The sequence below is a fragment of the Diabrotica virgifera genome, chromosome 6 (genome assembly GCF_917563875.1).
Source record: "Diabrotica virgifera virgifera chromosome 6, PGI_DIABVI_V3a".
Lineage (NCBI taxonomy): Eukaryota > Metazoa > Arthropoda > Insecta > Coleoptera > Chrysomelidae > Diabrotica > Diabrotica virgifera.
This window is the reverse complement of record NC_065448.1, coordinates 171667169-171682027: the sequence shown is the minus strand read 5'-3', so window position 1 is coordinate 171682027 and position 14859 is coordinate 171667169. Positions and strand designations below refer to the sequence as shown.

Sequence of the window (14859 nt, the reverse complement as noted above, 5' to 3'; positions counted from 1 at the left end):
AATTTGCAAAAGTCTGTCTGTTATTGCGTCGCCGCTCCTGCAATACTTAAAGCAGGTATATCGATGGATTCTTATGTAGTTTTGCCTTCTGAATCCAAATCTGAAAACGGCATTTCGATATCTCTAACCGTTTTCGAGATAATCGACCTCAAAATCAAAAATGTGACGTCACAATCCGGTTATCTCCTACAGACGCACTAAACGTCAGTTCAAATGGTTGATTAGGAAGTAGGCTACTTTTCAAAAAGCTAAACATCAAACTCAATAAGTTACGAGTAGACTAGTAATAATTATCTAGTAGTTTTACAAATGTTTGACATTTCTCTTCCAGATTGAACAAGCGCTGTCGTATTTTTGTGTGACTATAAAAAAATCAATCTACCTTCTTACATCTTATATCTTATAATACATCAAATATCGAATCTTGTGTAAGTAAACCGTTTATTCCTTTAATTTAATTGTAAATTCAGGTTATATAAATATATGGTACGTATATAAATTATTTTTGAAATTAAAAACCATTGAACGTAATGCACAACAAGGTACCTAGATTATGTGACGTTTTCTAATTAATTAATTTGAATAATTTTAACAATATTTGGTTATTTGGAATTATTATTTAATCTCTATTTGTTAAGCAAAGCATAATATTAGGTTATTTACATTTGAGTTTCACACTTCGTGTCGTGAATGTCAAACTAATTTTTAAATTATTTAGCTATTAATAAAATATAAATGACATTTTATAGTGAATTTAATTATTATATAAAATAATATGTGTAATAAATATATAAAAATACAATTTGAGTATATGTATTTTGAAAGCAATAATACATATACTATATTAATAATGAATCAGTAGAAACCTTGTAGAAACGATTATGTTTAAATTTGGTACGACCACACAACTCAAAACACAAGTACGCAAATACGGTTGCGCGAAGCGTGGCGCAGACCCGTGGAATTTACGACACTCGTTCGGTCTGTTGATCCAAGTCAAGTTCATCAGTAAAAAGTATCTATCATGTATGTATTATTTATTTTACAATATTGGAAAATTGTTATTTAAAATATGGTTTGGAATAAAAAAAGTATGTTCTGATATATGAAATTACATCCTTCTAATGGAAAAAATATTTGACGAATTTTCTGAAATTATGGATACCAACATCATTTTCATTTATAACTCTTGTATTTTTAATTTGACGAAGAAAAGTTATTCTTCATAAAAATCTCTTCTTGGTCTAAGATTTATGATGCAACCATCATGAATCAAATTTTATTAATTTTATACGAGGTATGTAAAAAATACGAATTTCGAGTAAAGTATCTTTATAGTTCACAATATTTAAATTAGAATGATATACTTGCAGATTAAAACATAATTTTTAATTCTAAACAGCTTTTCGTAATAGCAATTTTCTATATTATGAATTTAAATACGTATATAAACAAAGTTTTCGTTATGATAATGCTCGCATTTTCAACTTGTTTGACATACAATTAAGAATTTTATATTCACCATTGGCGTGCATACGGGTCATATTACCCGGTCATATTACCCGTATGTACGACAACTGTGAATAAAAATTCTTAATTGTATCCCAAAAACTGCCTCTTAAAACCTACCAAATTTCATTTGCATATCTCAACCGGTTTTAGAGCAATAAATGAATCGTCAGTTTGTAAGAAAAATTCAGCATCCCGTATCTCGGAAACGAAGCATTTGAGGACATATATCTATAAAGCAAACAGTCATTATTTTTTTATGCAGAATTACCCCTCAAAGTTTGTCGCACTTATTTAGAAACACCCTGTATTGATGAAGAACGTTTCTAGTTGTTAAAGTACCTAACTTTTTTATTATTCAACGTAAGCGAATGAATCAAAAAGCAAAATGTTAAGAAAGCCTAAGGCTACAGTGGAGTTTTAATTTCAATATTTTATATACGCTAGAATATTCCACAGGGTGTTCCAAACTTTGAGGAAAAAAACATAATATCATTGTGACACCCGGTATACAATGACACTTATCTCTTTAGCAACATTATTATTACATCAATACTCTTGAAGAACAAAGCTGTAACATATTAAAAAATCACTAAAAGCGGACAACAGGTTTAGGAAATACCAGACATCAAAAATGTCCCATTTTTAAGGTGGTGCGTTAATTTTGATGCTTAGTGTATGTAAGTGTGTAATGACGGTATATTATGTATTTTCTTTATTAAGTAAATGCTTAATTCAATTTAAAAACTAAATTAAAAAGCCTTGACATGGCTAAAGCTTTGGTTGGCGTTTTATTTTATACAAAGCATGGTTAAAATAATGTAAGAAAATCATTATTTTACCAAACAGTTTATTTTAAACACAAATGCTGAAAAAGGTCGATTTTTATTTTTAAATGCAGATTTTTGAAAGAATGTGCGGTCTGTAGAATTGAGGTGAACAGAAAATGAACAAGATAAATGAACATTTTAGACCATCTTAAGATTATTACAGAAATCAAATTTTATTTACATATTTAAAAAAAAAAACGTGAATTGTGATTACATAATTCGTGCACACTGTCACAAAACTTATAGGGGAAGTATACAAAGTGAGTCTGTAATTTGGAATAAATTAAATATCTCAAATATTAAGCGTTTTTTTGAAAAATGCTGAGACCCGTCGATTAGTATTTCAAATTGTCCTTTTTGACATGTAATAATAATGTATACACGGTGTCCCAATTTAGAGATATGAGGTCATCGTTGATTTTATTAAATGGCAACACTGTCATTTTGATAGCTATTTTGATAGGGTGTATAAAGTTATACATAACTGCAAAATATCAAATTTTGAGGCTCTAGCATTAACAAGGTAATAAAAAATAACAAAAACAAAGTTATGTCTGTAATTTGGAATAAATTCAAACACTTATTGTTTTTTGTGAAAAATGCTCAGACCCGTCGATTAGTATTCCAAATTGTCATTTTTGACATATAATAATAATGCATACAAGATGTCCCAAATTAGAGATATGACGTCATCGTTTATTTTATTCATTGTCAACACTGTCATTTTTATAACTATTTTGATAGGGTGTGTAAAGTTATACATACCTAACTGCAAAATTTCAAATTTTTATTCCCTACCATTTACAAGATAATAAAAAATAACAAAGTTATGAAAAACAAGTAATCAAATAATTGAATTTACTTAGTTATTTCAATTAGGCAAATGCTCATAATGTTGCCCTCAATTATTGTCAAATAGTGCTCATAATGGGCCACATTATGAGCATTCGCTTACTTGAAATAATTAAATTCAATTATTATTTGATTACTTGTTTTTCATAACTTTGTTATTTTTTATTATCTTGTAAATGGTAGGGAATAAGAATTTGAAATTTTGCAGTCATGTATAACTTTACACACCCTATCAAAATAGCTATCAAAATGACAGTCTTGCCTTTTAAGGAAATCAACGATGACGTCATATCTCTAAATTTGGACATCCTGTATACATTATTATTGTATGTCAAAAATGACAAGTTGAAAGACTAATCGACGGGTCAGAGCATTTTTCAAAAAAATAATTAATGTTTGAATTATTGAATTTATTCCAAATCACAGACATACCTTTGTTATTTTTTATTATCTTGTAAATGGTAGAGAATTAAAATTTGATATTTTGCAGTTATGTATAACTTTACACACCCTATGAAAGTAGCTATCAAAATGACAGTGTTGCCATTAAAGAAAATCAACGATTACGTCATATCTCTAAATTGGGACATATCTCTAAATTATTGTATGTCAAAAAGGACAATTTAAAATACTAATCGACGGGTCTGAGCAATTTTCAAAAAAAAACAATTAGTATTTGAGATATTGAATTTATTCCAAATTACAGACTCACTCTGTATGTAATATCTGCTTTGAGTTCTTGCTCTAACTGAATCTGGTACGGATGGTACATTTCGTCTTTTAGAACACTTACCTAATACTGGCCGTTGAGATATACCTATATCCATTGGAATTCGGCGTTAAGTATTATGAGGATTATTTTCAACACTTAACATAACATTAAATTTCACGTTTTCTGGTACCTCAGGACTGTCAACTGATATTTTAATTGACGTTAGGCAGGCAACTTAATTTTTATCGATTAATAACATCTTGAATTTTGATGATGCCAATAATCAATAAAATAGCAAAGAGACAAAAAAAGTGGTCTGAGAATTTTATGAGGATGCAACCCAATAGAATTATAAGAAGAGTCCACGAAGCAAAGGACATAGTAAAAGAAAAAGAGGCAGTCCAAGAAAAAAATGTATAGGTCAAGTAGTAGAGACAGGAAGAATAAACAAAAATCAGTCAAGGAATTAAAAAAACAGCAAGAAATAGAAAATAATGAAAGAAATGGGTGAATGGAAATTAAAATAGCTAGCCCAAATCCGACATCCTGATAAGGCAAAAGGAAAGGGAGAAAGAAGGAGGGAAGATTTTTGATGATTAATTGCTTTTGTGTGTAAATTTCTTAAGCTTTATCTTTTTTTTTCCTAAAACATCAACTTTATTAAGTATCCGACGTCTTACCTAAAATGATGAACTAGATTATTGTTTGTTAATATTTTTTAACAGTAGTAGCAAATTCCCAAATTGAAAAAATAAAATAAATTTTTAGTTCACTCCTTAGAAATAATAATTGGACCGCATTATGTAATAACGGATTAACCGCCAAAAGTCCAAAATCTAGATATTAGTGCCATCTTGCAGCTAGGGTGCAAATCTATGTATAAAAATATGTTTTTTGTAAAAAAATTAAAAAAAAAGTTTTTTTTAAATGCCTGTATTAAGCGATATTTTTTATTTTATTAAAAAAAATATCACATTAGGATTTGTAATATCGAACTAAACGCCAATAATGGTACATAATCCATTGTCATAAACAAAAATCCGCGTCTTTTTAAGTGTAATAACGAATCAAGCGCCACGAATAGTCGGTTAATTCTTTATTACAAAACATAAAATATTTACCAACGTTTAAGATATCGAATTAAAAGACATCCTTTGTCAGGTAACATCAGATTAAGCGCCAAATATGTCTTTAATCCGGTATTCGGATCTTAACTCATGCATATCTTAAAAAATCATTAACGAATTAAGCGACATTTGTCCGAAAAACTTTTAAAATATAAATTATTTTTAAAAAATTTTAAACACATACCCTAATAACACAAAACATTCCATGAATGTTCCTAGAATGTACACACAGGACATTGAAAACATTCCTGGAATGTCCCCAAATGCACACAAATGTCCCTGGAAAGTACCAGGAAAGTGCTGTGTCAGCATTTTAAATATTCTTAGAATGTTCTGTTGGAACATTCCATGAATGTCTACGAATGTTCTTTGGACATTCAGTCTATTTTTTAGACTGAATGTCTTGTTGGAACATTCCATGAATGTTCTTTGGACATTCACAGTATATTTTTAGACTGAATGTCTTGTTAGAACATTCCATGAATGTCTACGAACGTTCTTTGAACATTCACAGTATATTTTTTAGACATTCACTGAAATATATCGTCAGTAATGTGACAATACCTCCTATATGTTTTTTCATGAGGTTTGCAGGAGACGAAAAACATTTTTTAAGGTCACTTTCTGGTTTCGTACGTATTCTGACTTTTTTTGTAGTAAATAGATAGTTGAATTTACTGCAAAACAAGTCAAAAAATATATGAAAACAGGAGGTGGCCGAAACAAGTTTTTAGTCTATCTTACAAATCTCTTGAAAAAAACAGATAGGAGGTACTGTCACATCACTGACGATATATGGCCATACCAAATAATACATCCTTGATAAATATAAACATTTTTATTGCAAAAAATCTTTACATACATTTTTTAATGTAATTTGCTGACATTCCTAAATATTATAAAAAAATGTGTCACATTTGCTTTGTAAACCTTTCTTTTGCTTTTCGTAGCCACATATTCCGTTTCCTTTCTGGTTTTTTGTAGACCACTTCTCTCAGCTGATTCTAAAAGAAAATAAAATAAAAGGTAATTTTTCTATCCTTTACAATTAACAATCAGAAGAAATATTTACAGGTAATAATATGCATAAATAATAATAATAAAAAAATAAATATTAAATAATATTTAAATAAATAATATTTAATAAATAAAATAATAATAATGAACATTTTGTATTTTGACAACGACATCCGATGTGGAAGTAGAAACCTTAATAAAATTATTTTTTCAAGTAAATTGTGGCTTATTTCCCCATTAGAATAATTAATTACAAAAAAGCCACAAAGAAATAGATTTTTCACAAACAAATAAGTATTTAGTATTCATTATATTTATTGTTTTTATTATTTACTTTAATGTCCTACTGGTACATTATTTGACAAATAATGACATTTCGAAGTCTGTTAAGTACGATATAACGCCCTTGGGCATTAAATTTAAATAACGACTTAGATACTGTCAAGTTGACAAATATCAACCTAAGTAAAACTATGGTTACCACAATTACGTTACTACTGTTACTGGTAAATGTACTTATTTAAAAACTAATCAATTCAAAATTCATTCAAATTTTTCGCATATAAAGAATAATTTAGTCGGGCATTAAACGTTGAAGGCACCACAGGTATTATAATAATAACGCTTTCGGTCAACGTATATCCCTATAATACCCTTGGTACCTTAATAACTGTAACATAAGATTATACCTTAATTCTTGTTTTCGATTTCTGATGTTTTTATTTATTTACATTGAATATTAATCTGTTTTGTTGTATAATCTACTTCGCAATAATTATGTGATATATTTGACTTAAAATGAATTCAAAAATTTTTTGTAGTTGGGCAACAATGTCAACTTAGATCTCCGATGTAGATAATGAATTACAACAGTATCTATATTGTACGGACTGTATTATTAATTAGGTTATGCATATACCTGTGTGACATAAGCTATTGGAACAGCACAGTCTCTCAAACGAACAGATGAAAGTGAAGTTCTGTCAATATATTTTTCTAAAAAGTGTTTTGAACATACTCCTCTATTAACAAATCTGATCTATACTTCATGTCTTCTTCGCAGGATCTTCTGGAAAGCTAAAAATACAAAATATATGCATTACTAAGCATTATTAACAAATTTTAGTTTTAAATAAAAAATATGATTAATGAACTCACAAAATTATTATAAAACAGCTTAGAAATTGTTTATTAGTATAGTCGGTTCCCCAAACTCAGACACAACTGGCTAGTGATTTTAGTAGGTAATTTTTTTTGTTTTTGGCCAATTTTGCCAAAATTACAGTAATTAGTACTGAGACTGAGTTTAGCAAATCGACTATAATAATCTGTGTATTCATTAGTTGGTACTGCATATTATAGTGTGTGGTCTACCATCCTATTTATAAACGCATACACTAGCAAAAACGCAAAAAGAATTATTTTAGTTTTACAAATCCTTTTGTTATTACCTATCTCTATTTACTATTTTAGTTAGGAATAAGCGAAGTTTGTGGCTTATTCACAATTATTATTAAAATAATAAATGGATATGACCAATTATTAACTTATAAAATAAAATAATAATTCTTCTGATTTATGCCTTTTATTCACTTTGTTATATCTACGTTACTTAAAAGATTTTTTATGAATAGTATTATTAGGGTATTAATAGTATTAATTTATTTTCTGAAATACAGGGCATGCTTTCGTTTACATATTTGCATACTAACCTTTTAATAGGGCTTTTCATTCACAGTCATTTGTTTTGAGCTTCTGTCATAATTGAAACGTTATTCCTGCAGATTTTTTTATCTACATTTGTTTCTGCTACTCCAACTGCGTTAAAAACAGGACACCATTTTATGCACTATGTTAATAATACTATTAAAGCTATTATAAAAGTATCCGAATTAAAAAAATATTCTTAAAAAGCACAAATAATACAAACAACTAAAAACAATCCACGGCAAGGCAAGGTCGCCAAGATGAAGATGCCAAGATGGCCGAAGCGAGGTCGTTGGTTGGTCGTTTTTAGTCACGTGATGCCCTCTCAAGCGCCATGCACAAAAATATATGCACGGCGAATTTGAAAATGAACGCAAAAGAAATAAATATAAATGCCTCTCTTGGGTTTTGCATAAGTTATAAGTATTTTTTTTATTAACAAAATCGCATTCCAAATTGAATATTCGCGAACAATAATTTTTATTACATTTGTATGTTTATAATCTTGGGAAACTCTTTAAATTTGACATATTATTGCACTGTAGGCCTAAAATGTCACTTAGTTTGTCTGGTATGTTATAAGTAATGTTGTATCTCTTACACGTATGTATTATTTCGCAACTTAAAATATAGGAACATTGGTAGTATGTTCACAGAATGTCTTATGGTAACATTCCAGGAATAATTTAAACAGATGTTCACCGAATGTTCCCTAAATGTCCAGGACATTCAAATATTGATAGAACTTTGGTAGTACATTCCTGGAATGTTGTGTGTTGTTAGGGTATAAAAGTCTATTTACATTTGCATTAATATATTAAACATGAAACATGTCAGTACTATATTTTAGAAATAGTACCAAAAACAAATTTAAAATCTTTAAACCGATTTATCTCAAAACTACATTTTAGCGCTTAATCCGCTATTACATAACGCGGTCCAATTGACCAACTATGCTCTTACTGAATACAAAATATCAGACGACCTTTCAAGTAAAGTGTAACAAGACGTACGCATACATTTTAAAATTTTTTCAAAAAATCAATGATTACGTCATCTGATCAAAACCGATGACGTCATCATTGTCACACATTATTTATAAAAATACAATTATAAAAAATCGACCTGTTTCTGGGATTTTTGTCTGAAATTAACTGTTTGCAAAATATTGCAATTTAAAACGCACAACAAACAACGCTAAAACGTCTTTCGATTCCATTTAAATATTGCGCTATTTCACTTAGGGATTGTTTTCAGATTAATATCTTACAAGCCGGCATTGATTATTATTTGATAAAGATAAAAAACGTTTATAAAACTTTTTTTAACAAAAATAAGTGTTTAGTGGGCCATAACTTACCTGTACTATTAAATGATATATAATTCTGTCTGTTCCCTGACCATTATCAACATGACAAGTGTAGTTTCCAACATCTCCTATTTGCAATTTTGACAGAATTAATTCTCCTGTATCCATGAGCTGAATGTTATGATTGGCTCCCCCCTAAAAAATTTTTAGATTACCATCAATAAATTCATTAAAACAACTACAGTTAATTTTTATATATTTTAAGCAAAAAAATATTTTCATTAAAAAACAGAGAGATTTAATGTAAAAACAAGAGCCATCACTTTCTTGGTACCAACTTTGACAGTAAGGTTTTATTCTTCTTCTTCTTCAAGTGCCGTCTCCTAATCGGAGGTTGGATATCATCATCACTATCTTTACTCTATCCACCGCTGCTCTAAAGAGTTCTATAGAACTGCATCTAAACCAGTCCCTTAAATTCTTTAACCATGACACTCTCCTTCTTCCTATACTCCTTCCGCCTCTTATCTTTCCCTGTATTATCAGTCTTAGCATTTCATATCGCGGTCCCCTCATTACGTGTCCCAGATATTGTAACTTTCTTATTTTTATTGTGTTTATTATTTCGCATTCTTTACCCATTTCTCACAGTACTTCCGTGTTCGTTTTCCTCTGTGTCCATGCTATTCTAAGCATTCTTCTGTAACACCACATTTCAAATGAGTGTAGCTTATTTATGTGTTCTTGCTTTAATGTCCAGCTTTCAAGTCCATATTGTAGTATCGAGAACACGTAGCATCTCAAAGCTCTTGCTCTCAGTTCTAAGCTAAGGTCTTTGTTGCAGAGAACTGTTTTCATTTTTACAAACGCATTTCTTGCTATTTCTATCCTGGTCCTTATTTCTGTTGTTTGATCATTTTTCTCTGAAATCCAGGTTCCTAGGTATTTGTATTTATCAACCCTTTCTATCGGTACATTTCCCAAATGTATGCTTGTTTGTATGTTTGTTTTCTTAGTTATTATCATGTATTTGGTCTTTTTTATATTCATTTTTAGTCCATATTCTTTACAGAAATTGTTTGTTTTGTTCAGTAGTAGTTGGAGTTGTTCAGCAGAGCTTGCTATAATCACGGTGTCATCTGCATATCTTATGTTGTTAATAGATCTTCCGTTAATTATTATTCCTTCACTTTGAGATAGCAATGCTTCTTCAAAAATGGCTTCACTATATGCATTAAAGAGTAATGGAGACATAATACATCCCTGCCGAACTCCTCTCCTGATTTCAATTTCTGGACTGGGTTCGTTATCTATTACAATTTGTGCTCTTTGATTCCAGTAAAGGTTTGTTATTATTCGTAAGTCCCTTTTGTCTATGTTTTTTGTCTTTAGAATTTGGACTAATTTTTCATGTCTTACTTTGTCAAAAGCCTTCTCAAAATCAACGTAACAAACATGCACATCCACATTCATGTCCATGCATCTTTGAGCTAACACATTAAAAGCAAATAACGCCTCTCTGGTTCCTAGTCCGTTTCTGAACCCAAACTGACTATCATCTATTCCTTCTTCTAGTTTTTTGTTTATACGACCATGTATTATTTTCAAGAATAATTTGAGAATGTGACTTATTAATGATATTGTTCTGTATTCACTGCAATCTTTAGCGTTTGTATTTTTAGGGATAGCACAAAAGGTTGAGAGTAACCATTGTTTTGGTATGTTTCCTGTTATGTACACTGTGTTAAACAAGTCTACGATAATGTCTAAAGTTTCATCATTTATACATTTTAAGCTTTCTACTGGGATTTGGTCTGGACCTACTGCTTTACCATTTTTGCTGTTTTTTAATGCCGATTTAATTTCTTCTTTTAATATCTTCAAAACCGTATCATCTTCTACTTCGACTTCCATCTGCTCTGTTCTATTGTCTTTGAACAATTCATTTATGTATTCTGTCCATCTCTTTAATTTTTCGTTAGTACTCAACACAAGTTTCCCATCTATATCTTTTAGTATTCCCGGTTTTCTTTTTCTGTTGATCTGCGTTAATTCCTTAATTTTTTTATGTGTGTTAAAATTATCATGTCTTTTCTGGTGTTCTTCTATTTCTGCGCATTGTTCTTTTAACCACTGTTCTTTAGCCTGTTTAATTTTGGATTTTATTTGTTTATCCACATTTTTGTACATCTGATTATCTTTGTTTTTATGCTGACGTCTTTCTTCCATTAAATCTAAGATTTCCTCCGTCATCCATTGTTTCTTTTTGTATCTGGTTGGTGTAAGAATTTCTTTTTGATATTTATCTATTTCTGTCTTTATTAATAACCATTTTGTCTCTGTTTCAGTATTTTGCTGGATTTGTTCTTTAACATTCATTAAACGGTTATTAATTTCATCTGTCAGGCGTTGTTTTATGAGTGGGTTTCTTAGTTTACTTGTATCGATTTTTACATCTGTTGTTCTGCGTTTTATTATTTTCATTTTGAGCCTAATTTTGGTCACTACTGGGTTGTGATCTGATCCTACGTCGGCACCTGGATAGGTTTTTGAAGATATAATTGCGTTCTTGTATCTTTGTCTAATCAATACATAATCTATTTGGTTTCTTACAATTCTCCCTTCTTGATCTGCTGGTGACTTCCAGGTATATAGTCTTCTCTTTGGCATTTTAAACAATGTATTAGTTATGACAAAATTATTGTTTTGGCAAAATTCGATAAGCCTGTCACCTCTTTCGTTTCTGTTTTATTCTAATTGAATCGAAATACCAAAAAGAATTCAGCTCCATAGATTCTGTTGTCTGTCCGTCCGTTCATCTGCCCAAGTAGCAATTTTTAGACGCATTGGTTGTCAGTACAAACAAATGCACTGTATATAACTTTGCCAGAGCGCACTTTCAGTTGTTTCGGCCAACGACCTCTACCCCGACTGACATTACGATGTTACAACGTTAAGTAATACCAGTAATACCTTTAGTTACATGGGCAACTAAGTTATTCCCATTGTGACAACTACATATCACAGTTCAGTTTTTTCAACAGTCACAACGACTTAAAAACCTTATAATGCTAAACTAATTTACGCCCATGTGTTTTCTGGCCGACTAGGTAGTTGTTTGTCACGACCCTAGGTATATAGTTGTAGATGTGTGACACGTTTGCGGCAACGGGCGGCAACTTCAGAAGAAGAAAAAGAATTTACTTTATAACCTTACTTTTTTCTTATTATTTTATATTTTATTTTGCTGGAAATGTTCGATTTATTAAACAACCTGTTTATTTGTATTTTAATAGCTGGTTTTTCCATTGTCCGTTGTTTTATCTCTGATTTGATAACGTTAAATCTTTGTATCAGCTTTGGTAGAGAGAGTTTCCAGGTCAGTTTTTACTCTTTCAGTAGTTTTGCTTTCAAAAAAATCAGTAGAAATCAGTAGATTCTTTTTAGGCCATGTAAATACAGTAAAACCTGTGTTAACGGTTACCTGTCAAAATCGGCCACTTGTACTAACGGTCAGTTTAAAGATTCTCCAAACCAATTATATGAAGATTTCCTTATTTAGACCTGGTATTTACAAGTTTCATTTCTCTGTAGTATTCATCATCTACATCCTAAATGTTATTTTTTGTAATGACATTGGAACATTGTAAAAAAAATGTCTGAAAATTAATTTAGAAATGGGCTAAATACTATTAAAAAGCAAATTTTATTTTAGTCATATAAAATGTTAAAATATACCAAAAATCTACCAAGAAAGTAGATATCTATTAAATCTGGCAACGCTGTTAAGAAGATGCTGCACTATTGACACTGGTCACATGACCTCTATCACTCAATAAGAGGGTGGCTTCAAAAATGGTTGGGATAGTCCGCCAGGCCGTGTTTGGTTGGCGATCGGACTTCTCGGTTGTCTCATCCGTCTAGGTTTGGTAATAAGATATTTTTTAAATAATATTGGTAATATTGTTTAATGCGCAATTTTGGTTTTAGCTTGAGATTTTTTGGGATGCAAAGAAAATAAAAACACAAAATATAAAAAATTCAGGCATTTTCTGATACGTTTAAAAGCACCATCAATACATTAAATTTACACAGAACATATTTAACATAAATTTTGGTTTTATATTAAAATTTGATTTTCTAAATTCGCATATTTTTTGTCAAAAAGGCCATAAAAAAGGAACGCGTGTGTTTTTTAAAGGTGAAATATCCATATTTGACGGTAATCTGAGATGCGTTTATAAATTTCACATCAGGTAATTTTGTTTAAGTCATATGATGTCAAAATAGTTTACTTTTTGGTTTTCGCATTCACCATAAAGGTGTTAAAAGTAAGATAGGTAAAAAAACATAACCAGTCCGACTCTTTGAGATACCACTGCCCGCAGGTGCTTTTTATAGTCGCTTCAGTTGCCTTATGCAACGCTTGCGAAACGGTGTTGCTTAAACATAAGTTGCCTAGGCAACGTCAAGACAACTCAAAAATCGTCCACCAAATTTGTGCACAATAGGGTCGTCTTCTAGGCAATAACAATGTTGTAACAAAAGGTTGCCACGCGGTAGACAACGTTGTCGCGTCGACAAATTGCTACTTGGGTGTCTATCCACTCTTAGATTGAAAAAACTGTGATATATGACTTGCATTGAAAAAACTTTAGAAGGACGAATGATTCCGATTCAGCAGTTGATTTAAAATGACTTTTACTTCTCCACTGAGTTTCTGAGACTCCCAATACTGAAAGATTGTGGTTTGCTATTTCTTGCCCAATTATCTGTAGCTCTCCAGCATTTTGCATAAATCCCTGAGTATTCCATGCTCCAATGCTTTACACTTTCTTAAATTTAGTTTAGGTTTGGATTCAGTCGCACAATCTTCAAGATGCCTGATCTCTCATACCTTGGCAGCCAGTAAAATATTTCACACCATATTACCCAGAAACAAAAGATGGCGCCGGGAGTGATTCACCATATATTTTCTTCCTATTACTGTCATATCGAGAGAAATTCTTTAGGAAATTTTTAAAGTGCAGTGGTTTCCTTTTGCGTTCTGCCACAGACATTCAAACTACTCCAGCCACACTTGTGGTAGTCCTGTTCCAAACCCGGATCCAGGATCATTTCCTCTGCGCCGTGAGCTAATACTGATGATCGCCTACGCCCTTTATTAGGGAGGAAAGTAAATAGATAGACTTTGTGAGGATAAAGCGATGGAACATGGTTCCTCTCAGGAAGAAACTGGATGCAAAGCATGTCTCGCGTGGGCAAGGTCGCTTTCCTGAAGGAGACTTATGATCTACGGAGATCGTAGAAAAGTGTCTACCCGCTACACAAATTAAAATATGCATTATGAATACCAGTAATATCAAAGCTCACCTTAAGTATTTGATCATTTCTCAGCCACTCTCTTTTAGGAGCTCCAACAGCTTCACAATTGAAAGATACAGTACTGCGCCATGGTCTTACTACCACTCCTCCAAAAGAAATTATTCGAGCTGGTACTAAAAAATAAATATTAACGCTGTTAGGTATATGACGTACCTATGTCCTACAAGTTTTGGCACAAAATTCATATAATTTAATTTTAACAAAAACCAAATAATAATATCAAGTTGCCTTTAAAAACAAAAGTTTGCTTAATTTATTTACTGTCAGTTGAGATTTATTTAGCTTTATCTTTTCACTTTAAGATGTTTTTTGAAAGAGAACCATAGAATACCACATCGGAATCTACCAAAAAAAAAATGGAAGACAAATAGCAGAATCTACCAAAAAATTTCTTTCTTTTAGTTGTAGCTC

General features: G+C 30.9%; 1 protein-coding gene and 1 long non-coding RNA gene across 4 annotated transcripts in view; both read right to left on the bottom strand.

Moving 5' to 3' along the window:
• The window catches only part of LOC114329496 (cell adhesion molecule Dscam2), a 1422998-nt gene that overhangs the window by 83473 nt on the left and 1324666 nt on the right, over positions 1-14859 (bottom strand). For all 3 annotated transcript variants that reach the window (XM_050654329.1, XM_050654330.1, XM_050654331.1), the window contains exons 22-23: positions 14437-14561; positions 9115-9258 (exon numbers count right to left, since the gene is read on the bottom strand). In XM_050654329.1, the coding sequence (XP_050510286.1) occupies positions 9115-9258; positions 14437-14561 (269 nt within the window). The remainder of the gene's footprint in view (positions 1-9114; positions 9259-14436; positions 14562-14859) is intronic.
• Positions 5916-8532, bottom strand: LOC126887029 (uncharacterized). Its single transcript, XR_007698925.1, has 3 exons — positions 7760-8532; positions 6967-7124; positions 5916-6034 (listed from the first exon to the last, which is right to left on the bottom strand). It is a non-coding gene; the product is annotated as an uncharacterized LOC126887029 (long non-coding RNA).